Here is a 26,468-nt window from a genome sequence, read left to right as displayed (position 1 = left end):
GTTTAAGGTTTTTCAAAGTATTGTTTCTCTGCTCAAGAACCACGATAAATTCCAGAGATCTATACATGGAGTTGTCGATTTATGTACTACATGATGTGAAATTATGAAAATCATCTGGAATGTCCCTTTAACAAACTCGGTGACCATTTGTGTCTTTCATAAAAGCTAAAGTCAATAGACTTTATCTTGTTTCTTCTCAAAACTAGGAGATAAAGCTGTCTTGGCCACATGACAGTGATTTCTCTTCCACCAAACTCTTTATTTGTTTGTTATGCAGATTGTAACTCATTTGGAAACCTGTCAATTTTCTTGTTCACTATAGCCTCCATGCACTGATAAAAGCACACAGGATGCAAACTTTGTTCTAACTCACATAGAGAAGGGTACACTTTGTACGAGTAAATTCATTTTCCAAATTCTAGAAGGTAAAGAAGAAATTCCATGACAGTGATGCCACATGACCAAGATTGCTACATTGGGGAATTTGTTTTTAACAATGCCCTGATTGATGCTTTACTGATATCTAACCTATATATTTCCTATTCTTTTTGTTAAGATTTTCCTTTAAAAATTACTGCACTGTTTCTCGTACATCATTACTTGTAATCAATGCGGCACTCAATGTTAAAGTAAATTCTTCATGACAAGGCACACGGTTTGTTCATTTTTTTTTTTCATGTATGTATTCACCAGCCATATGCTATCAACTTGAAGCTCATTCCACTAGCACAGCCAAAATCAATATCTCATTTTCTCACTTCAGAAATTGTTTTAGCACACATATTTATGCTTAAAGAGATAGATCATTTGCTCTTTTTTTTTTTTCATTGTAAGGCCAGATGTATGTTTTCTGTTCACATGACTCAACCTTTTGATAATGTAGGTGTGGAAAGAGAAATTACCATACGCGTCTTGAATCTCAGAAAGCCTGCCGCCACATACCAGTAATCAGACCGGAGTCACATGTACCTGATAGAACAGTTTTCCAGGTCGAGAGTTCAGAAATGTAGTCATGAGTTTAAAATTACATCAAGTTTAACCTAAGGGCCTACATATCCTAGCACACTTGTTGCCAGTAAAACATATACCACTGTTTGACATTCCTTCACACATGTTGCTTTTGAAATGAGTTTTTATTTGTTGGAGATATTTGATGAAAAAAAAAAATGGCCGTTTAAGCAAACTCTGGTCTGGGAAATGTTGCCATGATATCATCCCATTATAGTAAAATTCAGTTTTACTAATGAAACAAACAATGGTTGCTGCATCTTGTTATCTCAGTTCTACGTAGACTTGTCCTTACAGGTGAAAATTGAAAATTGAAAATTGAAATTGAATTGAAAATTGTTTGTATGCTTGCATGGCATTGGAAAGAAAAAAAAATGTATCTTAAATCTAGGATTCAATTTTGTGTGGAAATTGATTTTGTAGTTTTGAAAAAAAAAAAAAAGTTAAATAAAAAATAATAATAATAATCATGTCTGATCATCTTTGAAAACAGCAACTGCAGTTCATGCAAGTCAAAATCATGGTGCCACTGCACTTCAGTTGTTGTCCTTTTAAATAATGAAAGTGGCTGCATCATCCATTTCGATAAAGAAAAAGTGAATGCCCAGGATCTTACATGTACATGCACCTTATCATTTCAGTGTGGATGATAATTTTGCCTTAACAGGCACCCTATTTTCTATTTTTCCTTTTGAAGAGGTCATGCATGCAATAGTTTGATGTGGTATCAAATTCAAAAAGTGGCCACACACTTTTGCAAGCAATGGGACTATGACTCTGTTGTGAGCGGGACGATTCTTTCTCACAGAAGTCAACTGTCTCTCAGGAGCTTCTTGTAAATGAGTCAAAATGAAACTCCATTTACTTGCTGTAGAAGTGGACATTTTCACGGTGTTGAAACTAGCGCGAAAATAAAAGCATGCAAGTATCTTTGCTTGCCATATGCTCCTACAGTTGATGTCTTGATTACGCGGAATTAAAAACTCTTCTTACCCGGCTGAGCGCGAAATAATAGTTGCACGAAAATATCCACTTTTACAGTATGATGCTCAAGCATGTGTATTTGGAATAGGTATTCCTGTTTAGTGAAGAATAGGAATGATGTGCCATTATTTTGCATTGTCACGGCAGATTTCGATGAGGACTACGTCACCCCTGAGCCAGAGTGCTCGTCACCGCAGATGGGGCGACCTCTGCCTCCTCCCCCTTTCACAGCTCCGGAGCCGCTGCTAATGCTGAGCAAAGGTCTGCATCAGGCCTTTGAGAATCGAGCGCGTCCCCGCGACGTCCCGCCGAAGTCTGTGAACAAGAGGATAATGACGAGGCAAGCGTCAATCGATGAAAGCGTGGATGATGACAAACCGGGTTTAAGGTGTGTGTCAGATTCTTCCTTTTCTTTTGCCGTCTGTGATCTTAGTATGACATTATTCGACCTTATTCTTTTAAGCCTTGACCCCCTCCCCCCCCCCCCAACCCTGAAGAACGTTCCACAGCCTGTGCTTCTTTTTCAGCAGAAGCCTCCCTAGATCTGTTTGGATTAATTCTTATCATCGCATTACATGTATAACTGTAACCAATAGTCAGAGGAGCATTTAAATATACCCTTTTGGTATGCAAAACTTGTGTAGGGACAACATTTTTTCTGTGACTTTATGTCCAATAGACCTTGGAGGATCTGAAATGTTAAGGCCTTTTTATTTTTAGTTCAATTCTCTGTGTCCCTGACAGGATGATTACGGTCTTAAATCCCTCACTCCTAGTAATCTAACAGAGTACAAGAGTGCCTCTTCTGAATATGGCCTTGTGAGTTGTATTCTAACAGTTGTGTTTTTGCATTTGTTCCATTGATAGTCGGGCTCGTGATGTCATTGTACTCAAAAGGATAATAAGTACACATACATGTATACAATGTAGATGCATTTAAAGTCAGTTTTATGTATGAGTTCATATTTGATGTATTTATTACCCATCAATGTCTCTTTGTGGAAATCTGTATTGTCAGCAGAAGAGGACCAGAAGGCAAGAGCTTCAGAAAGAATATCACTGAGAGACCCCACCTGCCTGCTGAGGTAAATATTATACTTATATAGGCCGACATTTACGAAGGTAGTTTAGATTTAGTCCATGGGGTATGCAACATTCATCTGCATAAATGTATGTGACAGATAGTGAACTCAAACAGACATCCAGTAATGAATGTGATCTGACATGCTGAATGTGACAGGTGAGCCTGTTTTGTGCTTGTTTTAGTCCATGGACTGAATATTAACTGTGGAGTTGATATAAACTGCCTTTGTTAATGTGGTTGGAAAGAGAAACATATCACTCGTGTGATGATGTTAACCCGTTGAGAATGAGTCCCGAGTATACTCGGGCAAGTGTCTATGGGAAATGCTTGTTGTAGCAAAATCAGTTTGTCCTCAATGTGTTAGAGGCATTCATGCTTCATGCATGGGTTTATGAGAGCCTTATTTAGCAGTGAGAGTATCATAATTACATTAAGACTTGTCTGATTACCATCCTACATTGATTGTATGACTTTTCACATACCTATATCAGGGCTCCACACTAACTTTTATTTTTGGTGGCCCAAAGGCAAACATCCGTCCTTTTTTGGTGGCTCGATCAGGCCACCAAAGTCTTCATTTCTGAAATTTTAGTGGCCCGATGTGCGTTTTTGGTGGCCCCGGGCCACCGGGCCACCGTTAGTGTCGAGCCCTGCCTATATGTAATGCTGTTTTCATTTACATGTTATATAACTTTGCATAGCAATAGCTATGTATATCACTAAATTTGTTTATGTGTGTGAAGTTGTTGTAGTGGACTGACTAGGAATGAGGCTGAACAATCTGTGGAGGCCGGCACCTCATAATAGCTTCCAACTCCAGTTAACCCCTTACCTGTCCCCCCTCCCCCTTCCCAATTTTTAGCAGGTGCCCATCAAGCCTTTGGTAACCGCCAAGCCATCTGACGCCAACAAGCCTGCCACCAGACCAAAACCAAAAATTGCTGCCAAGCCGCCTGTCACCAAGGTAATGGGAAGTTTCTCATTTTTCTCGCTCTTATATGATTTAATTTGCATATTTTTTTTTTTGTCTTAAGTTCATCTCGCATGTCAAAAAGGATAAATAAGAGATGCAAGAGGTAGCATGATACCTGACAAAGAAAATGTGTTAGTTCTTTACTCAAGAGTCCTCTAGCTGTTAAACCAGGATATGAGAGTGAGATTCATTGAAGTATGAATGTGTTGTGTAGAGAACAGTGCCCATAATGCATGTTAATCTAAGAGTAAATGCATGGATACAGAAAATGTATGGATCTTGTGAGAATTAGCTTCTTTTTTTTTTTTACCCATTTGCATAATGTACCATACCCCAAGACTCTTGAGAGAAATAGCCATGCATATGTGTATGTATGTATGTATATATATATATTATAATATGTGTGAGTAGCATGCTGTCCTGTAGTGTTTATCATTGATTACTGTTCGTGAACTGTTGTGTCTTTGAGTAATTGTCAATTGATCAATCAAATTTATTTGGGCACATGTTGAACATTAAATCAAAGTGCTTTGAGTCATATAATTTTTAGCTCACCTGAGCCAAAGGCTCAAGTGAGCTATTGCGATCGCCCTTTGTCCGGCGTCCGTCGTGCGTCGTGCGTCGTCCGTCGTGCGTAAACTTTTTACATTTTCATCTTCTTCTTGAAAACCCCAAGACCGATTTTCATCAAACTTGGCAGGTAGCATCCCTAGGGAATTAGGAACTCAATTTGTTAAAATGGGCACCATGCCCCACCCAGGGGGCCCCCAGGGGGGCCCAAACCCCCAAAAATTAAGGAATCTGTAAAAATCTTCTTCTCTAGAACCAGAAGTGATAGAGCTAAGTTAATACTATGAGTTAGTACATTGATGACTGTAGTTTCAAGTTTGTTCATGGCAGAATCAGGGGTGCCCCCCTTTGGACCCAGGGGAGGGGGGGGGGGGGGTGGGGAGGGGTCCTAATGGGGCCTACGGTAAATTGTACATTTTCATCTTCTTCTTGAGAACCCCTTGACCCATTTTCACCAAACTTGGCAGGTAGCATCCCTAGGGGGTTAGGATCTCAATTTGTTAAAATGGGCACCATGCCCCACCCAGGGGGTCCTCAGGGGGGCCCAAACCCCCCAAAATGAAGGAATCTTTAAAAATCTTCTCTAGAATCAGAAGTTATAGAGCTAAGATAATACTATGAGTGAGTACATTAATGACTGTAGTTTCAAGTTTGTTCATAGCAGATCCAGGGGTGCCCCTCTTGGGGGTGGGGGGGGGGGGGTGGGAAAGTCCAAATGGGGGCCTGAATTGTACATTTTCATCTTCTTCCTGAAAACCTCATGATTGATTTTCGTCAAACTTGGCAGGTAGCATCCCTAGGGGGTCAGGATCTCAATTTATCAAAATGGGCACCATGCCATACCCAGAGGGCCCCAGGGGGCCCCAATCCCCCCAAATTAAGGAATCTTAAAAAATTTGGGCCCTTATTGTACATTTTCATCTTCTACTTGAGAATGCCTGGTCAAATTTTAGTAGAGCTGTGAATAATTTAGATTAGTGACTACGTGAAAGGTGAACTTGCGATACTCAGGTGAGCGCTAGACCCGCGGGTCTCTTGTTTTTTTTTTTTTTGGGGGGGGGGGGTGGGGGGTGGGGGAGGAGTATGAGACAGAGTTTGTCTAATATGAAAAACTCCTCTTGTTTAATAATATCAATTACCAATAACTGCAGTGTATAGCAAAGGCACACCTCTCATGACAGAGAAATAAATTGTCAAATGGAATCATCGTCATGTTTAATGCACATCTCAGGACACAATCCATATAATGTCAATATATAGGATATAATGACCAGTATGCAGTCACCAAGCCTGTCAACAACAGTGCTGTGCTTAATCCATTATCTTTTTTATTTTTTTTTTTAAACCAAATTCCCTGGAAGATATAAACAAATCAGATCTTAGTAGGGGCAAGTTTCTGCACCATTCATCTTATTTCATTATTCCACAGTCCCGATTGATTTAAAAGTATACAAAGAATATAATTTCTGTTCAACTCTGTCAAGCTCTCATGTTCGCCACTGCATTAAAAGTTACCATTATAGATTCTGTCCTTCCGCCCCCAGCCCAAGCCACAGAGCCCTCCTGTACCGGTTCCTCTCCTACCGGATGCAGCCGATATCCAGTCCTCAGACAAGGCGTACACCGAAAGGTATGTTTGCTTTTTCTTTCTTGTGTGTGTGGTTTTATTTTAGATTTCTGATAGGAGACATTGCAGTCTCATGGTTGAACAGTAGAATCACTGATGCATGCTTGAGTGGTGCTGTGCTCTATAAAGCAAAATGCAATTCATTGTCGGAATTGACCGAAGTTTCTATATGTAAATCAGACATATAGACTAGCAGAAGTTTCCTGAAAATCAGACATAAAATGGATGGAAAGTGATCAAATTTTAAAGATTAACATCATTTCATGTCATGTAGCAGTGATATATTGTACACAGTTTGATACACATACAGACATAATTTTGAGGCCCATCTGATCACAGGGCATGGTGTGTCATAAGAGTCTTCATTGTAACTATGGTAAGAGTATATCATTTGACACTACTCAAACCATGCCTGCACCTCAAATCTGTGAATGGCAATGCAAATGAATTGTAAAGGAAACTTTGTACTTTAATATTTGTATTTCACATAATTGTTGCTGTTGCTGATAGACATTGTATGTATACCTGTAATATTACCTGTAATTGTTATACTGTCTTAAACTTGTCAGATTTTCATTAGAAACTTATTCAAATTTTGTGATATTCAAAATAAGTGATCACGATCTTTCTTATTGTCTAATTTGTCAAATGTTTGCTGATGAGCTGTAATATTCTTAAAGTATGTTGCAATCTACTTTGTAATTAACTTGATTGTAGCATAACTATGTTAGTCTTTGGCTTTTTGTCACATCTGTTCATCAGTAAAATGATTTACTGTAAAAGTGGAAATTTTCGCACTGTTGAAATTTTTGCACATTTCGCACAACCAGAAACTAGCATGAAAGTAAAAGCATGCCAATATTTTTTGCTTGCTATATATTTCAGTACTACCTGCTTTCTATTTCTGAATTCCATATTCACCGATAGTGTTTTATGGTCCCATGTCCCCTTTTGTCTTCTAGTCTTCTTCGTAAATACCGCATGGATGGAATGTACCTCATTCGCCTTGGGTCGGAGCAAGGGCAGGTTGGTGTATTCTGCTCTTATTTTCTTTTATATAGAGGTTTGACATTGCTGTGGTCTCTCTGGTCAATAGATTTAGTGGGAATTGGTAAAAAATGTGATCCTTTAACTCTCAATGTGCATCGAGTAATTATGGAACCATTTCCCTGCTGTACAAGGAAAATATGATTTTTGTGGGTTTTTGTGTATCTTGGGAATGAGGCAAAATTTTGACATACACTGTAGGCAAAAAAAACTTCTTGTCAGCAACCCTAGCATCCCCCTCCCCCAATAAAACAAATAACAACAACAAAACAAATACACGAGGAGAAAATGAAAATTGTACACATAACACTGAAATCTGCAATAATGCTTTATATACTTCATCTCTTAGCGATTTCAATTTATTAAGTTTGTTAGTCTTTGCTGTAGCACTCAATGCAAAATAGAGAACATATGTGATCACCAGTGCATAATCAATTTTTGACAATTTCTGGTGGAATACTGTATATCGGTACACCCTATATTTCCAGAACATAATATTTTGTGAATTGTAATATGTAAGGCAATTTCGCGTGCGGTTAAAGTTGTTATTAAAAATCAAAGAGATAGAATGAGAAATCAGTTTTATTGCTTTTCAAGTACATGTAGTATTTAAGACTTTGGAAATGATGCATATTAAACTTGTATTAAACTTGTGCACTTTTATGTTTTGCCACATTGATCCATTTGTAGATGTCAGTTGGCCTACAAAACTAGAGCTGCCCACTATTATGTTTTATTATTTTCAGTTTATGTTTCCATGTATATAGTAAGAAAGTATATGTTTTGTAAATGAAAACATGTTTATCTGAAATTTGTTTACCCTGTGTTATATGGGCAATTTTCACATTTTTATGCCAAAATATGACTTGTCCTTTAAGTATCTGATTAAAAAAAAAAAAAAATGTATGTCTGTATGTTTTTAGAGCTACCCCCCTGCTGCAAGACATACAGAAATATATAGTATACGTCAGTTGAGAATGAAAAGGGCGTTAAGTTGTCTCATCTCAAACACTATGGGTTTTGTGGCAACTTACCGCCCTTCTCATTCTCACCCTACGTATATAGAGTTCATAGTGTGTACAGTTTGTCTTCACTAATCTTTTTTTGAACTGCTACACTTCATGCTGTTTGGTACTTCTCAAGGGTCAGTGAGATTGAAGGCTGATAATGTCCTAACACTGAAGCATGTCATAATGTCGTTTCAGGTGCTGATGGTATGGGACAGTCAGAACACAAGATGCAAACACTACAAGATCTTCCAGGATCAGGTAATGGAACAGAGTCTTAACCCTTTCCCCTGCCAAATTCTGAATCCCCCATGACACTTTGTACAGGAGTGACCAGGTTTCTGTGGGCAATGGGTTAAGTGAAAACCAACCGTGAGGAGATGCTCTGGCCCAGTGGATAAAACAGTGGACTGTGAATCCAAGGTCTGTGGTTCAAATCCCTAGCTGCAGCAGTTGTGCCCCCAGGCAAAGCACTCTACATTTTCCTTGCCTAGTCCTTTGGAGGGTATGAGGCTTAATGAATCTTTAAGTGTTGTCAACATTTGATTAAATTCTTAGATTTTTGAAACTCTTGACTTCCATGTCAACTTTTATCCAACATGTTTGCCAGGGACTACTCTGAGTGACATAACACTTGGGTATTTTAAGAAGATAGGAAAATTAAGGCTCAATTGCTTGTTCCTGATGCCATTAATGTCATTAACAGTTTTTGAGCTTTTAAGCAGTGTAAAACAGGATTTTATTTCCCAATGTTTCATGCATACCTCTTGTTTGTCACTTGTGTTGTAAAAAAGATGCTTTATTTTGAAAATTTAAACTCATTGATGGGTATTTCCAGACTGCACTGAAACATGAATGGAGTTAATCCCTCTCAAACATTTGTAGCAACTTCACCATCCTCCTAAAATAGAAGAAAGTACAAAATGAAACAACAAATCAAATTATACAGTCAAGTAGACGTAGGTAGGAAATGGAAACCCCATAAATGTTTGCATAATAAAGGGAGGCAGAATTAATAATCAAGATAATCAATATGCATGTGTGAGCAAATATTGATGGAGGGTAGGTTTTTTTTTTTTTTTTTCTCCTGCTGTCAAAATGTTCAGTCTAACCTCCAGACTTTGTCCTTTCTACAGGATTCCAACTTGCATTTAGACCACAACCCCAAGTTTGACACCGTACTAAAACTCTTGGAGTTCTACAAGAGCAATTACCTGCCAAACAGTCAACTGCTGCTCCAGAAGCCGTACACAGGATGAAGCAAGCAGTTGGACAGACTTCGGCATAAATCGCAGAAAGCTTCCAGCCGTGACGGTGTTGAGGGCTGGAGAAACCCAAATTCTGATGCTTTGTGGATACTGATGTGATTCGCTATGTGAGATTTTAGATGTCAATAGTGGACTAGAACGTTGGCTAGCCAGATGTGGGCGAGGAGGTAGTCTTCAGCCGAGATGATGGTAGTGATGATGACAACGATGATGGTGATGATGGTGGTGGTGATGATGATCGACGCTGCCGAAAGCTGTGACAGCCCAAGACATCCCGCCTCACCCCCACTCGGCAACCAGCAGGGAAGGAGTGGGTTGTGGGATGAAGACGCGGATCATAGTCTACCTCGGTTTCACCACCCAAATCATATCTGTGAGGTCACTCAGGACTGGGCCAATGTTAGTTTTCCCCTGCAACGCCCATAGAATTTTAACACTCTCTGGGTGTGATCTGTCAAGAGACAACATTTCCTGGCACTGCTATAGCGCCCTCATAGTTTGTGCTTCACTGGATCCGCTTTTGATTTAGAAAGCTGTGCAGTTTTTGGAAGATATCATTTAACATAAATGACTAAAGTACAGTTTGGAGTGTGTTCTCAACTACGTGTCAAGTAGTTTTTTTAAGATCTTTTCTTCTTTTTTTTCCAAATATGAAACGTCTGTCACCTTGCCATGATAAATGTGAGGTGAAGATGTTACTTTTCCAGCCATTTGGAGCAGGGTTGCAATCGTAAACTTCTGTGTGAATGTGCACATTTAGTAGGATTTGGTGGCCTTGTCAGTAAAAGGCGGATTTCGTCAAAGCCGGTGAGTGAGAAAGCAAAGCCAGCATCCTTGTCTGGTCAAATTTCATGGTTGCTTTCAGTGGACGAGACAGGAAGAGAAAGATATTCAAAGAAAATAGGGAGAAGATATGCTTTCCTATATGATGAAAGTACCATATAGTCATTTTAGAGGAGCAGAACTTCATTTTATTTAATTCCTTTTCATTTTCATAATTTCATGCATAATCTTCATGCTGGTGCACTTAAAGCTATTACCAGTAAAGATTTTCCACGAGTGTGGAGAGTGAGCTCTTATGTTGTGCCTGTCCCATTGCTGTCTGTGTATACATGCCATCTGAAGAAAGAGTTGGAAAATCACACAATCCGTTCAAATGTTTTGAATTTTTGAAGTTTCATTGCCACCGTCACTGGATGAGAAGCCTACAGCTTGTGATGTCACATGTGTACAACAGTATAAAGTAAATGTAAAGAAAATTCGACATATTTTCACTTGTTTTAGAATAATGAAAGAGCATTTCACTTACCTCTTCTGAAAGGCAGGGGGAATAATATTACCCTTAACATATGTCAGTAGCAAGTTGAGGGACTGCATATTTCTTTTTTAAAATACTTTTCATGTTTCTACACATGTGACATCACAAACTGTAGTAGTCTTTTCATCCAGCAGTGACTGCAAAGAAACTTTAGAAATTCACAACTTTTGATTGGATCGTCCAATTTTACCCAAAACTTTCACTGATACGTTCTACTGATATTGCTGCATCCACTCAATACACATGCATAATTATGAAGATGAACTTGTCCTTTAATTGTTCATGTGCTAGCTGGCAGGCTCTCAGCTTTTCTTGCCAAGCTTTTTCATCAGCATTCAGTAATCCATCCAAGCTTGACCTACTTGTGGTTGTAAAGTAAAGCTGCATTTACACCATGTTCTCGGCAACCACGACAGCCCTGTTTCAGACCACAGTGGACAAAACAGGATGGACTGTTTCAGACCACAGTGGACAAAACAGGATGGACTGTTTCAGACCACAGTGGACAAAACAGGATGGACGTGGTGAGACAGGATAGGCAAACGTGACAGGCCCTGATTGCTGTGGATGCCGTGTCAGATTTTTAGACTGTCAAAAAATTTGCCACGGCAGTCCTGGTGCTAATGAGGAATTTTGTATGCTGTAATAAAACAGGGTGAATGCAACCAAACGGGGCGGCACATAATAGGCTGTAACAAGACTTGGAGGCTGTCCGTAGCGGGACACGACTGAAAATATTGATAGTCTAGCCTTACTGGACGCCGTGAGAACAGTGTCTGATAGCTATATGTTTATTACCGGGCGAGGACTGGAACAAACAAGACTAGAATGCAAAGGGGAGAAAAACAGGAGACTGTCTCATCTACCCATGGCGCACTGCATTTCAGACAAATGAGGTTGCCGTGGCTGCCGGGAACATGGTGTAAACGCAGCTTTAGTAAGGGTAGCAGTGTGCCTCAATCCAACAAGGAGGACAAGGTGACATAATTGGCATAAGGAGGATTTAGGTTATCCAAATCCATGAAAGATTAGATAATCTTTATTCATTGGCGAGTAGCTACCACACAGCTGTGCCAGTTGGTTAAGCAAGTAATCCAGTGCGCATGCCATTTGGTGAACAAAGTGGGGTAAGGATTAAAAAAAAACCCCAACCATCTGGGAGAATGGATTTTAGGATGATGCAAATCTCAGGTGTAAGCTCATCGGACTATGATGTCACAATGTTCGACAAAATCCTTCACCATACATACAGTATGTCCAAAAAAATGACAACCGAATTTTCACATTGATAACTTCCAATATGATTAAACTATCTGCATGCTGTTTCAGGGTTATAAAATATAACATATTACCTGTATTTGCAGAAAACCTCATTCAATTTCGTTAAGTGGTAACAGAGATATATGGATCGTTGTAAAGCAAGTCATGGGTCTGATTCTTCCAAGTTTAGCACTCGGATGCTCTTGGAACTGCATATTAATGTGTGAACACAATGGACAAAACTTGGAGAGAAGGGATTCCTGACATGCTCTACACAAATCCTCATTTCTCTTTGACCACTGTAGCAAATGGAATGGGGTTTTCTGTAAAATGTGGGTAATAAGTTGTAGTTTCACACCCTGAAAGTATATTTGGATTGATTCACTATTTTTAAAGTTATTGGTGCAGAGGGTCCTGTTATAATTTGTTTCTGGGATATACGGCATAGATATAGCAGTGATGACCCGAACGCCTCTTTTTGTCATGATGTACATTTACATGTGTACATTAATTTGGATATTTTCGTGTGTATATTTTGTGCTGTACAAATCTAAATTCCATATCTTAAACCTGTATATGTGACCGTGCACCTCAAAACGAACATAAAGTCGCACACACTGATTTTGCGTGAGGACTGAAAATAAGTGAAATGGGTCAACCTAGCCGAACTTGACTTTTTCATATTTTCTGAAAGAGCGGGTCTTCTTTTACATTATGCTAAAATTTGGTATCATAAAACGGGCAGGAAAGTGTGTTTTTTAGCAGTTTATCTCGAACATTTTTGGTAGAATAGTGTGATTAGGTGTGTCTTTAGAATCCCTTTTTCATTTCTGAAAAACCTTGTCCACACTCTTCACTTTCAACTCTAATAACTTTTGAAAGGATAGGGCTACTGCTTTGAAAGATGGCATTAATTATGGACAGAATGTGTCGATGAGGCATGCTTAATTTCAGTTTAATCTGATAATCCCTTATTTGTTGTTACTCTGGTGGTTTACTCCCTGTTTTTTGTCCCATTCATCGCACAGCCAGCACGGTTTGGTAAAGATTAAGCGCTTGAATAGACACTGTACTTCAGAGCCTCTTTTCTCAGTTCACACTTTTCCTGAGTTTGTGCTTTCTTTCCAATATTTAGATAGGTTAGGAGAGTCAATTTGATTTGAGTTATACATCATTTTAAAGCTTAAAGTCTGCTCTTTTAGAATATGGTCTTAACTAAAAATTCATGTCTGGCGACTTTTTGTTTGTTTTGAGGTGCAAGGTCACATATAGAGAAGACTTTTGTTAATACATTCATCCAAATGCCTAGTCTGTATATGTATGTATGTAGTAGGTGTGTATGCATTTTTGTATTTCACAGTGCCTTTTCTATAATTTTGTAATACGTGAGCATACCTTAAAGCACACTCTGTCTATATTCATAATGTGGGATGGAGATAGGAGGAGTATTTATGCAAATGAGTTCATATCAACCCAATCAGGGGAAATGCAGACATGAGCTATTTATATACATGAAAAAATATTTCAGTGTGCCGAAGACTGAATGTGGCTTCCATGAGGCAGGCACAATGACTTATCACAAAAAAATCTTGAATGTTTTTATTCTACACACAGTCATTTACCTTTTTTTCCCGTTAACCCATTGAGGACGGGCTGATTTTGCTGGCATTTCCCATAGACACTTGCCCGAGTATACTCGGGACTCGTCCTCAACGGGTTAAGTTTGATTGCTTCTTCCATGGACTCAGTATATGCCTGAAATAGGTCAATATTTGTGCAGATGAGATATTGTGTATATTAGAAGTATATATCTTGCGTTTTTGCATTATGTTGTTCCTCAGACTCTGGCATTCTTGCCACATTCTGAGCTGCTTAGGCTGTTACTGTGTACAAAAAGTTGAGATACCCGGCACCATCTCTCAAATGGACTCTGTATTCTTGCACACACAAACTTTGGCTTTCATCTATGATAGTTGACTCAAATTCTCAAAGGCTCTTCATGTCTTCACAGTTTTTCATCTCCCCTCAGTTTTTCCTTGTTCTTTTTTTTTTTAATGCAGTCTATGGATAATGCACCCACTGTCAATCTATAGTCCACAGACTACTGTAAAAGTGGATATTTTCGTGCGACTAATTTTTCGCGCTTGGCCGGGTGAGAAGAGTTTCGCGTGTTTTTAATTCCGCGGAATCAAGACATCAACCACTGGAACATGTGGCATGCAAAAATATTCGCGTGCTTTTATTTTTGCGCGACAATTTCCACTTTTACAGTATATTGAGCCCAACATTCTAATCATGAAGGTTCAGCAAGTTAATTGAGTCATATGAATAAATTGGGATGATTAAGTGCAAAAATAAAAAATGAATGGAAAAAGAAAGAATGATTGAAAGACAAGGAAGCCTATTTTGAATGAGTGTCCGTTCTGCTTAGGGAGTTAAATGGCTTCCTATTGGTATGAAAATGTGTATTTTTTTTCTTGAGGAAGAGATGCAGCTTTTATATGACAATCTGATGTTAGATAAGATGGAGGAGAGTCATATTTGTGCCAAATAATAAGCTTGAGTCACTTGTATATATCAGAAAAGAGTTAGAGCTGTTCAGTTTTTGTGTGTTATTCATCTTGACTCTGGAGCAGTATGGAAGAATATGTTTATCAGGTTGGTTTTCCGTTAAATATAATAGTTTTGTGAGACTGAGAGAGATATAAATTGTGTTTTAGTGTATCATGACATGAAAAATCTCCCCTGGCTTCTCTTTGTAACCAGACAGCAAGGATTGACCAAGATTTGATGTTTCTTCTTGGTAATGATGACAGTATTTTAATACTTTTTCGAGCAGTCATGAGACACCTTGCACTTTCATGAAAACCACTCAGTGGACACGAACTGTGTCTAACCAAATCAAGAAATAGTACTGGCACCAATAAAGTGATTACCTCGCCCCCCCCCCCCTTCTCTTTCCTTTATGCACACTCTCCTTATAACAGAGCAAGTTTCCTTTGGTTGGTCACTATCAAATACAGCTTCTTTGTCAATATGAGAAGCAAAAACTCTCAAAACACAATGTAAGCTCCGATCAGAACTGTTTATACAGTATAGCTGTGCGTTGAAATAACGCTACCTGGAGCACTTGCATGTCAGTTATTGTGTTGTTGGTATTGTCAACAAAGATGAAAATTCCAGAGTTTTTATCAGAAAGTATGATCTGTCTTCGTTTTTCCTCTCACTTTTTGTCCCCGCCGAACGAGTTCGAGCAGGGGACTATGAAACGGGCTCCGTACGTGTGTGTGTCCGTGTGTCCGTGTGTCCGTCCGTCCGTCCGTCCGTGTGTCCGTCCGTGTGTGCGTCCGTGTGTGATCAAAATCTTCAATTTGCTACTTCTCTGTCATTTATGAGCCAATTTTGATTCTGTTTGCTTTATATGATAGCACTACATGGGAGCTTTGAAACTTCTACACAGAATTTCAGTCGTGACCTTTGACCTTGACCTTTGACCTATATTGTACATTTTGCTACAAAATGCTACTCCTTCGCCATTTCTAACCCGATTTCGATTCCGTTTGCTTTATATGATGGCACGAGGTGAGGGCTTCAAAACTTCTACACAGAATTTTGACCTTTGACTTCTTTGACCTTTGACCTTGATTTTTGACCTGTATTGTACATTTTGCTACAAAATGCTACTCCTTCTCCATTTCTAACCCGATTTCGATTCCGTTTGCTTTATGTGATGGCACTAGGTGAGGGCTTCAAAACTTCTACACAGAATTTTGACCTTTGACTTCTTTGACCTTTGACCTTGATTTTTTGACCTATATTGTACATTTTGCTACAAAATGCTACTCCTTCGCCATTTCTAACCCGATTTCGATTCCGTTTGCTTTATGTGACGGCACTAGGTGAGGGCTTCAACACTTCTACACAGAATTTTGACCTTTGACTTCTTTGACCTTTGACCTTGATTTTTTGACCCGTATTGTACACTTTGCTACAAAATGCTACTCCTTCGCCATTTCTAACCCGATTTCGATTCCGTTTGCTTTTGTGATGGCACTAGGTGAGGGCTTCAACACTTCTACACAGAATTTTGACCTTTGACTTCTTTGACCTTTGACCTTGATTTTTTGGCCTGTATTGTACACTTTGCTACAAAATGCTACTCCTTCGCCATTTCTTACCTGATTTCAATTCTGTTTGATTTATGTGATGGCACTAGGTGAGGGCTTCAAAACTTCTACACAGAATTTTGACCTTTGACCTTTGACCTTAATTTTTGTCCTACATTTTGTTGTACATTTTGCTACAAAATGCTACTCCTTCGCCATTTCTAACCCAATTTCGATTCCGTGTGCTTTATGTGATGGCACTAGGTGAGCGCTTCAAAACTTCTACACAGAATTTTGACCTTTGACTTCTTTGACCTTTGACCTTGATTTTTGACCTTTATTGTACATTTTGCTACAAAATGCTACTTCCGGCGGGGACATATATTACGCACCGCGTAATTTCTACTTTTCCTTGTTTCTCTAATAACATGGTCTGTGGCAAGTACTGGTAGATGATTTCTGCAAGTGTCTACAAAACTCTTGCCACATAATATGTAAGACTCAAGTATCTCCCATCAAAATATTTCTATCTTAGAGTTGTTGACAAAGTGTTGAATCTTAAATCAAAAGTTATGCCAGAAACAACTGAAGACAGAAGGACACACCCCCCCCAAAAAAAAAACCCAAACAAACAAACAAATAAAACAAAACACATCAAAGCAGGAAGATGTGATCATTTCCATGTCCATTCATTTTTGTCCTTTAGTATTATCTGGGATATCCGTTTCCTGTTCGTATAAAAACAGGACTTTGCCATTGAAATAGGACATTGAAACGATATGAAACAATTTCATATGTGTCGTATTTGATGTGCTGTTACTATTTGTTGCAGCTATTCTTTTTTCTTCTTTTTTCCCCAAAGACTGAAAAATATAAGTTCGATCTGATGGAACAATATTGCTGTCATCATCACTATCGGGAAGAGTTGGAGATCGATCAAAAAGAGTTTATGACTTTTGTTTATTTGGTATTTTGTTTTCTTTTTACTGGGGTGGGGATTTCTTATGAGTAGAAATTGTTCAAATAATGCGTCATGTATTTTGCCAACTATTATGAGATTCTGTCGCTATGAATGTGAAGCATGAATTCAAAAAAAAAAAAGACGGGGAAAAATCTCCCTTTATTACACTGAGCATGTTCTGACAGCGATTGGTAACTCGTTGCATACAAGTCTTGTACTTTTTACATGCAACTCTTGTTTAAAAAAAAAATCATGTTCAAACGTGTGTCAGTTTAATCCTACGTCATTTTGTAAAAGTGTATTCGGATAAAATAAGAGGAGATAATCTTCTCCAGTGTTGCCCAAGAACTTTCTTGTATTGTCGCATCTTTTATGTATATTGTCAATGTATTTTACACAGAAATCATCTGCTATTTTTGAAATAAAAACGATGAAATACTGACTGAAATTTCGTGCGAGCATTGTCTATTACGCCTTGAATCAAAGACGCTGTCTGAGTGACTTTTGAACACAATGTCTAGATGCAGTGATGATGTATACTGTTGCACTTCGCTTGTGCATGATAGATGGCTAACAAGCCATAAGTCATTTCAATTTCACAACATAATATGTCACATTTCAACGCCTGAAATGAAATAATTTTAGCGTTATTATCCTTTTGTATAGATAATTGTCAACACTTATAGTCTTTGTTCTATACATGATAAAATAATGTGTACGACCACAAATGCACTCCCTCATTTTGAAGGACAATTACATTATCAGGCAAAATGCAAGTTGTTTCATATTATTATTCTTAAAATGAACGTTTGTGGTCCAAGGTGAAACAAGAATCGTCCCAGGGCTTCTGTGCATTAAGAATGTATACATGTATATGCAATCACGGAGACAGCAGAGAGCAATCATGCCATGGTGCATAAAGTGTATTCACACATTGCTTTTCCATGCTTCGATTTGATAATTTGTAGTTAATTCTATAAGAATTTAGTCATGTTCTGAATACATACTGTACTGGATATAGTATTATGATATATAATCTGGTTTATTCTTCGAATAACTAATGACAATCCAACAGTGGGAAGGCTGATATGGTTGCCTCACATCATAAGCTCACAGTATTCACATTAAATATACAACAACATTGAATATAATATGCACGATTATCATATAAGAAGCAAATCAAAATGAATACATCAGACCTAAGCTTCTAATAGGGATAGGCAAATCGCAGAACGGAAAATACGATTTAGGGTGATACAAGTTAGCATGGAGAAAGATGGGTATGATAATAGGGTGCGTTCGAGCGCTCTAAAGCGAACCAAAGCGAACTGAACCAAAGCGTACCGTACCGAACTGTGCCAGTTTTGGAGCGTTCGAGCGCTCTGTTGAGAAAGCGTACCTCACGAGTTATTTTTTAGGAATGGTCACGCTCGTTTGTAGCAAGAATGTCATCCACCTGTCGCTTGAACTACTTACAGCTGTCCCGAACAAAGAGAATGATGTATTTGCATTGTGACGTATGCGCATGATACGCGCATGCTTTACAACGAACTTTGGGTTCGCTTTTGGAGCACATCGGGAAGTGGTCCACTTTTGGCTCGGTACAGTACGGTACGGTACACTTTAGGAGCGTTCGAGCGCTCCTCTGGCGCGGGTACGGTGCGGTACAGTTCGCTTTAGGAGAGCGCTCGAACGCACCCTGTAGTAAAGAAGCGAGAGTGGAGAAGTGGGTCCAATGAAAAGCATGAAAACTGAAGCCAGAAACACGGTATCGACACGATATTACGCAGGATTATGAGCAAACAGCATTATCATATCCATATCTCAAAAACAGATACAAAATAATGCAAAACGATAGGTAACTCCAAGTAAATAAAAGAAAGGTAGGAGAGCGGTTTTGTTGATATAAATGAAAATGAAGGAGATGGCAGGTTATCGATGCACACAAAATTTAACACTGTTAGAAAAGATACATTGAAATATGTTCATATAGGTTAAAAGTACTTCCCAAATTAAATGAAGAGTGAAGTGATTGCAAAACGAATTAGCTCTATTCTTGTCAATATGAGAGATTTGCGATTGAGCGTGCTAAAAACAAAGAAATAATGGGCCATGGGATTTTTTAGTCATCACACCTTCAAGAATATTCCTTGTTATGCAACAAGTGAGGTATCACCGGAAAGGCTTGTATCATGTGTTTGATGGACTATCTTACAAATTTTGAAAATGTCACTTAACCCGGGTTTGTGATTATACTCTTCACAAAAGCGTTTGCTGAATTAAATGACACGAAACATAACATAACATAACACAAAGATTGTACTGTACAAATATCATATCTAAATGATATAAATATTCAAATTTATGGTATTCAAAACGGATACTGGCTAGCATTGTAAAACTTTACAAACAAACTGCAAGTATGACCACATGAGGGCGTTCTCCGTCAACCTCACCAGAACCCTTTGATAAACTATATATAAGGGCTTTGACCTTACCAGGAAATGTCGCCATGACCAACTATACTTATATCGAGTAAAACGGATCTGTGCCGTTCATGATGCGCAGTGATGGTCAAAAGAAGATAAAGAATAATGTACAGTCTCTGTTCTGTATTAGATCGAGGTTATTAAAGAAAAAAAAGTGTATGATAAAACAAGGTTTATGAATACAACGAGATGAGAGTGCTGATTGCTGGCAACTCTTGTTGGGAATCAATACGCCTTTTTTCTACGCTGATTTGTGATAGCAATTGAAGATTATACGAGGAGGAGGGTGAAGTTGAGAAAAAAAAATAGTGGTGAAGGACGGTAAGACGGAAGTACAGAGATGGAATCAAGAAATTTGCACTGTAAAAGTGAACACAAGAGACAATACGCCCACAGTACAACATCCATCTAATGCGTCTCTTCATCACAAGGAGACGGGAGATATGCATGTCGACGGTCTGTTTACTGAATCTAGAATCACACACAGGTGGTATTTGCATATTTCGTGCATGTATGTTTTATGCACTCCTCTCGTCGTGTGCGCTTGTGAAAGGCAAAGGAGAAGCGACGGGAATAAAAAATGAAGCTTTATGTATACGACATCCTACACTTTGTGTAGATGCACAAAGGTAAAGAGATAACAGCGGAAGAAATAGGCGTTTACATTTTCATTGTGATTGTTAATTGGAACGAAATCGGAACGGACGAACATGGAGAAAAAACAAATTCTGAACAATGTAAGAATATGATTAAAAGCATTTCAGTACTACCGAGTTATTGAATACTGTAAAAAAAAAAAAAAAAGATCATCTTGAAAGATTCAACGTCTTAATAAGACTGTTTTGATGACTACGTGTGTGAATGCTCAAGCTAATCATTTCATTGTTTCTATTTATCATTATTATTTATTCAGCCAAACAAAACATCCGAATTACATACCATTTCATTGAAATGGTACACTTAACGTTTAATACAAATGATATGGTTAGGGAAGCAACACATGGGCTAAGGCTCGCAAAATTAATTATTTTACTGTTGACCTAAAGCATTTGAGCCCTCATGTGATTCATTCCCGCACACACACTTTAAAAAAGAAATTCTTTATTCAAATTTCGTTCAGTGCTACAAAATTCACATCCACATTCACAAAGCAAACAAACACATTGTATACATCGCAGATCTAGAAATAAACACATTTATCAAAATAGTCCAATAATAAACATATAACATTAAATCACATGAAATAAAATCAAAAAGATATCACTCCAATAATTCATCAGATGTTTTACTTAACAAATCTTACTCTTATTTTACTTTCATTTCATCTGAGAAAAACTTTAAGAAATATGTTAGTAACAATAAAGTCATAACGATGTATACAAAAAATAAGATATTTTGTAGAAATTAAACATTTAGATATATTATACACAAATTTAACATCTTGTAACAATCAAAATTGTCAAAAAGTGAAGGATCTTTCTAGCACTATCCCAAAAACGTCAATTCTGTGTAAACCTCCACTCACAAGGAAAAAAAATCATGTAAATTGTTATCTTCTTTTTCGTCGTCCTCATAGGTAGAAGGTTAATTATTTCTAACGTGTGAGGGAGAGAAAAAACAAATAGAGAGATATTATTTTTTGGTATTTTGTGTGCACTGAAAATGCGGAAAATCCGGTCAGGATATCGATACCAAAGCATTACGATGTGGTTTGTATAGAGGGCTATGTTACGAACCTTTCGTCAATAAGGAAATGTTTTCGGTCAACTGTTGTTTAATATTTTTTCCGCCATAACTTTCATTATCTCCTGGTCTCTTTACGTATAGATTTAATTTTGCATTTTTTTTTCAAAGTTAAATCGGGATGTAAATAATAATCTGTTTCATCAATTGTTGTGACAGGCCGCGATTATGGGACTTGTTAATGAGGACTATTGGTAATAAAAGCATCACAACGTAGTTTCGTAAGTGTGTGTGTGGGAGGGGGGGGGGTATGCTATCGTTAGAAAAAAAAAGGAAGAGTTGTGTTTTGTGTGTATGCACGTGTAAGGCGGAAGAAATGTCAGGCGTTAGTCTTGTAAACGCATATTATGCTCCTTGTGGACTAATAAAATTGATATTGACAAGCGTAGACTACCATGCAGTCCGTGGAAGACATGATACAGCAAACGAGTATACGCGAAACCTACATATTTATATGCAGTTCCAAGAGCATCAAGTGCTAAACTTGGAATAATCAGACTCATGACATGATTTATAACAATCCACATTTCTCTGTGACCGCTTAATTGAATGGGGTTTTCTACAAAATAGGGCTTAGATGTTGTATTTTAAGACCCTGAAGTAGTATTTAGACAGTTAAATCGTATTGGGTGTGATCAATGCAAATATCCGATTGTATGCAACCTCGTCTTAATTGAAATCTTTGACGGCTTCCGTGGCGGTAGAACGATGGGTGGTAGAACGTATTCGTCTTAATTGGCAACGTAATCACAGTAGATCGATTCCGCGGAAGCCCCCCCCCCCCCAAAAAAAAAAAAAAAAAAAAGAAGAAAAGAAAAGAAAAGATGTTTTTAAGGGTGCACGTCACGAGTTCGACACCCACGAATCATACAGCCCATGAGCTCGACATACAAGTTCGACATTACCTCACGTGGCGTGGCTTCGTGTTTCGGTCTCGTGGGCCTTGTTTGCTTATACAATATGTAAAAAAAAAATACAATCGGATATTTGCATTGATCACACCCAATACGATTTAACTGTCTAAATACTACTTCAGGGTCTTAAAATACAACATCTAAGCCCTATTTTGTAGAAAACCCCATTCAATTAAGCGGTCACAGAGAAATGTGGATTGTTATAAATCATGTCATGAGTCTGATTATTCCAAGTTTAGCACTTGATGCTCTTGGAACTGCATATAAATATGTAAACACAATAGACAGAACTTGGAGGGAAGGGATTCCTGACATGCTCTACAAAAATCCTCATTTCCCTTCGACCACTGAAGCAAATTTTCTGTAAGATGTGGGCAATGAGTTTTAGTTTCATACCCTGAAATTGTGCTTGGATTGATTCACTATCTTTATTTTTTTTTTTTTGGGGGGGGGGGGGGGAGGGGAAGGGGACATACGGTACAGTGTCGAACTCTTGGGTCTTGGTAGTCTAATGTCGGACTCATGGGCCTTATTTGCCTTATGTCAAATTCATGGGCTGTATGACTCGTTGGATCTATGACTCGCGGGTGTCGGTCTCGTGGGATGACCCAATTTTTTTTTTTTTTTTTTTTTTTTTTGGGGGGGGGGGTATCTGGAAAGGTTGGGCTTCGTGCAAACTTTTTGACATGGTTGACATTATACTACTTTCTTTATTAAACGAAAGGAAGCATTTTGTAAATGCTTGTTGTGTAGGCACAAGGATATGGAGCCATTTTGTTATCGATGCTCCTTTTTCCAAACATTGAGACCACTATACAGAGACAGAAAAGACAGAAAAGCATAAACTGTGGGAGGCGTTAGATAATGGCCGAATGGCTGGGTTGGTGCATTTTACAGTAGTTTATTTATTAGACGTATACACAGACATAAGGTCGGTGAAAGACACAGAATATTGTACACTTGAAATGGCAATGAAAAACGGAAGTATGCATATAACGTGTTTGCATGTGTGCATAATATTATGTGGGCGCATACCAGCAGAATAATCAGGACTAGTGTGCATGGGTTGTTTATAAAATGCCTTCATTTCACTACGAGGAAGTCTTCTGTCTCAAAATAGTTCTTTCTGCCCCATTTATGTTCTTCACGAATAAACACGTTATCTAAAAAAAGAGAGACTTCTTTTGTGTGTAGCCATAAACCGGTGCCAAACACAAATACACAATTTTCAATTTCCTTTCAAATAATGATGACCATAATTAGTAGTCCATGAAAAAGGGTTCCCATGACCACAGCCGAGCTTGTGCAAGTCTCCCCCCCCCTTTCCGAGGTTTGTCCCACAAAGCATAACAACTGGCCAAGTCAAAAGTTTCTCTATCATACAGAATCGCTTTGGGTTTTTTTTTTTTTTTCCCCACGTATGGGCCGGGAAAGTTGTAGATTACTGTGATAATGAGAGGAAAGTATTCCTAGATAACTATAGCTTCTTGGACACGTAAAACTCTGTTTAAAATCTATGTACCACTGCTCTTTAATACCTGATTTGAAAGCCTAATTCATTCATGCCACCCAGCTGTCTTCTGTGGTGTTTTCATGTAGTGTTTCAGTATTGTGTGTGTGTGTGTGTGTGTGTGGGGGGGGGGGGATATATCAACGGGTCATCCCACAAGACCGACACCCACGAGTCATATACAGCCCACGAGTGCCACATTGAAAAGAGGTCCATGAGTCATACAGCTCACGAGTTATACAGCCCACGAGTTCGACAAGGCAAATAAAGCCCATGAGTTCGATTCTAGGTAAAAACAGCCCACGAGTTCTACAGAACACAGGGCTTAATGTGCCGGTCTCGTGGGCCCATAGCTTTAATGTCGAACTCACGGGCTGTGTGACTCGTGAGCTGTATAACTCATGGGCTGTATGACTCGTGAGCTGTATGACTCGTGGTTCTATGACTCGTGGGTGTCGGTCTCGTGACGTACACCCATATCAACATGTATCATCTCTCAACTAGTAGCGCAGATTGGTGGTCATGATAAAAGTTGGTTTTCCATCACGTCTTGATCGTCTCACAACATAACATAATCATCCCAATTAATCCCGCGCCTTTCTGTAACATGCGCACACGCACATACGTACGTCTGTGATTTAGTCTTATTAAGAATATAAAATATATAAATACATCATATTCTTTAGCAAATTAGCACTATTGCATTTGGTCAAGAAAGCCTACGAAATGGCGATTTGATCTTTTACCAATTAGCGAAACAGCGATTGATCTTTAACCAGTTAACCCATTTCCAACAATTTTCATTTTCATTCATATCATCATTAAAATCACAACGTTTATTTCAGTATACTTCAGTTCAATATATTCCCCTCCTGACAATGTTGTATTGACCTTGTGTAATTATTTGGTACTTCTCACTGTTATCATTCTTTTGTTAGTTGGAAATGAAATGAAATGAAATCTGGAAATGAAATGAATCCACCTTCCATCGCAGAGCTAATGTCATTTGAGTTTAAAAAAAAGAAGAGAAGAAGCCCTATTCAAACATATGGATGCATGATGTAACGCACCTGCACATATTATATATAACGTTCAACGCGAGTTATTTTGCTGTTGATACCATGTAGGTCTTGGTTTGAGCTCGGCAACATGTAGAATGAAACACGATCAATGAAACATAACGTTGATAAAAATCGCGTGTTGAGCTGCAACACAGCGCATGTCTGATATATCACAGCATTATTAAGAACCGGCTGTTTAACTCACTGGTCATGTTTCGTGTTAGCAAGGGATGTGGTAGCCATCGCAATTTCTTTTTTATGTCACTTAATATCACGGATGAGAAAAAAGGAAGAGAGATAACTATTTAAAGATCGAATAGGTGTTTCGTAATGCTTTGTGTTCATGTGCTACAAATGTGCTAATTTGACTCGGAAAATGTGCAGGAAATAGAGCTTCTTCCGAAAATAGGTCAGCAGAGAATGACGAAAAATGCTGCTGAATCATATTTTAGCCTATAAGCAAAAATGAAAAACATAATAATTATGAACAAAAAAAAAAATAGACAAGCAGAAAAAACAAATAAACAAACAAATTGTATCCAATCATTAAATCAAAGACTATTTGTCAATCATATCAAACTCGCAATACCACAAGATCACGTTTCATTTCCCTGCTGTGTTAAGGAAAATATCGGAGAAAATTATAAAGGGGCAGTTAAAAGAAGGGAGCATTACCAGATATCTATCAAACGTTCTGCTTCCGTATGACATTTTGATGAAATAGAATGAGATAAAAAAAAACCACAATAAGTTGTTAACCTGTCAACTTTACATGGATCATTTTGACAGGAAAGACATCATACGTCGACACCAAAAATATCTTACATTGATGCTGTATGGTAGAATATTTCCACTTTCTCATTATCGGGAATATCTCACGCCTGCTATTTAAACTGTCACTTTTGGGCTATTACGAATAACATAATTTGCAGTGTAATGACTATAAAGCGAGAGATGGGGGGGGGGGGGGGGAGGGGGTGATCAGACAGACAAGCAGACAAGACAGGACTACAGGATGTGATTTTCCACAAAGTTGTGAAAAACAGCTTTGCTTTTAGCAATGTCAAGAAATGAGATGGTTGATTTATATTGTATGTAAAATGAAACAAGATATCATCAGTATGCAAACACTGTATTATTTGCTGAACAAGCCCAATGGTTTGAGAAGGACAATTGGTTAATTGTCTCAAGATAACCATCTCAACGCCCACTCGCATTCTTCAATACTGACATCTGTCACTGTCTGTTTTGAGTATTATACTAACTCGTCATAATATTACTAGTCTTCAACTGCATTTGTATTTTTTGTTTTGCAAATGTCATTTACAAGATGACTTACGACGGTAGATCGAAGTTGAAACGGGGTTGGCCTTGGTTTCGCCCGACCTAGCGTCAGATCATGCATGGAAGACGTGGCTTCAGTTACGTAAATAGGATTGCAAGAAGGAGGTGAAACGATTCCTTAACTTCTGAATAAGCAGACAAATTTGAAGACATTGTTAGAAGGCGTTTGCTGTAGTACCAGAGAAGTCTATATC

The 26,468-nt window shown here is 38.4% G+C and overlaps 1 protein-coding gene across 1 annotated transcript in view; it reads left to right on the top strand.

Annotated features, from left to right (window-relative positions):
* Window positions 1–10,798, top strand: part of LOC140241788 (SH3 domain-binding protein 2-like) — a 50,929-nt gene extending 40,131 nt beyond the window's left edge. The window contains exons 7-13 of the mRNA XM_072321538.1: window positions 2,140–2,380; window positions 3,014–3,071; window positions 3,939–4,040; window positions 6,164–6,249; window positions 7,209–7,272; window positions 8,499–8,561; window positions 9,437–10,798. Of these exons, the coding sequence (XP_072177639.1) occupies window positions 2,140–2,380; window positions 3,014–3,071; window positions 3,939–4,040; window positions 6,164–6,249; window positions 7,209–7,272; window positions 8,499–8,561; window positions 9,437–9,559 (737 nt within the window). The 3' untranslated portion in view covers window positions 9,560–10,798. The remainder of the gene's footprint in view (window positions 1–2,139; window positions 2,381–3,013; window positions 3,072–3,938; window positions 4,041–6,163; window positions 6,250–7,208; window positions 7,273–8,498; window positions 8,562–9,436) is intronic.
* The last annotated feature ends 15,670 nt before the right edge of the window (window positions 10,799–26,468 follow it).

Source organism: Diadema setosum, chromosome 18, assembly GCF_964275005.1.
Source record: "Diadema setosum chromosome 18, eeDiaSeto1, whole genome shotgun sequence".
NCBI classification, from domain to species: Eukaryota; Metazoa; Echinodermata; class Echinoidea; order Diadematoida; family Diadematidae; genus Diadema; species Diadema setosum.
This window is presented reverse-complemented; position numbering and strand designations above follow the sequence as displayed.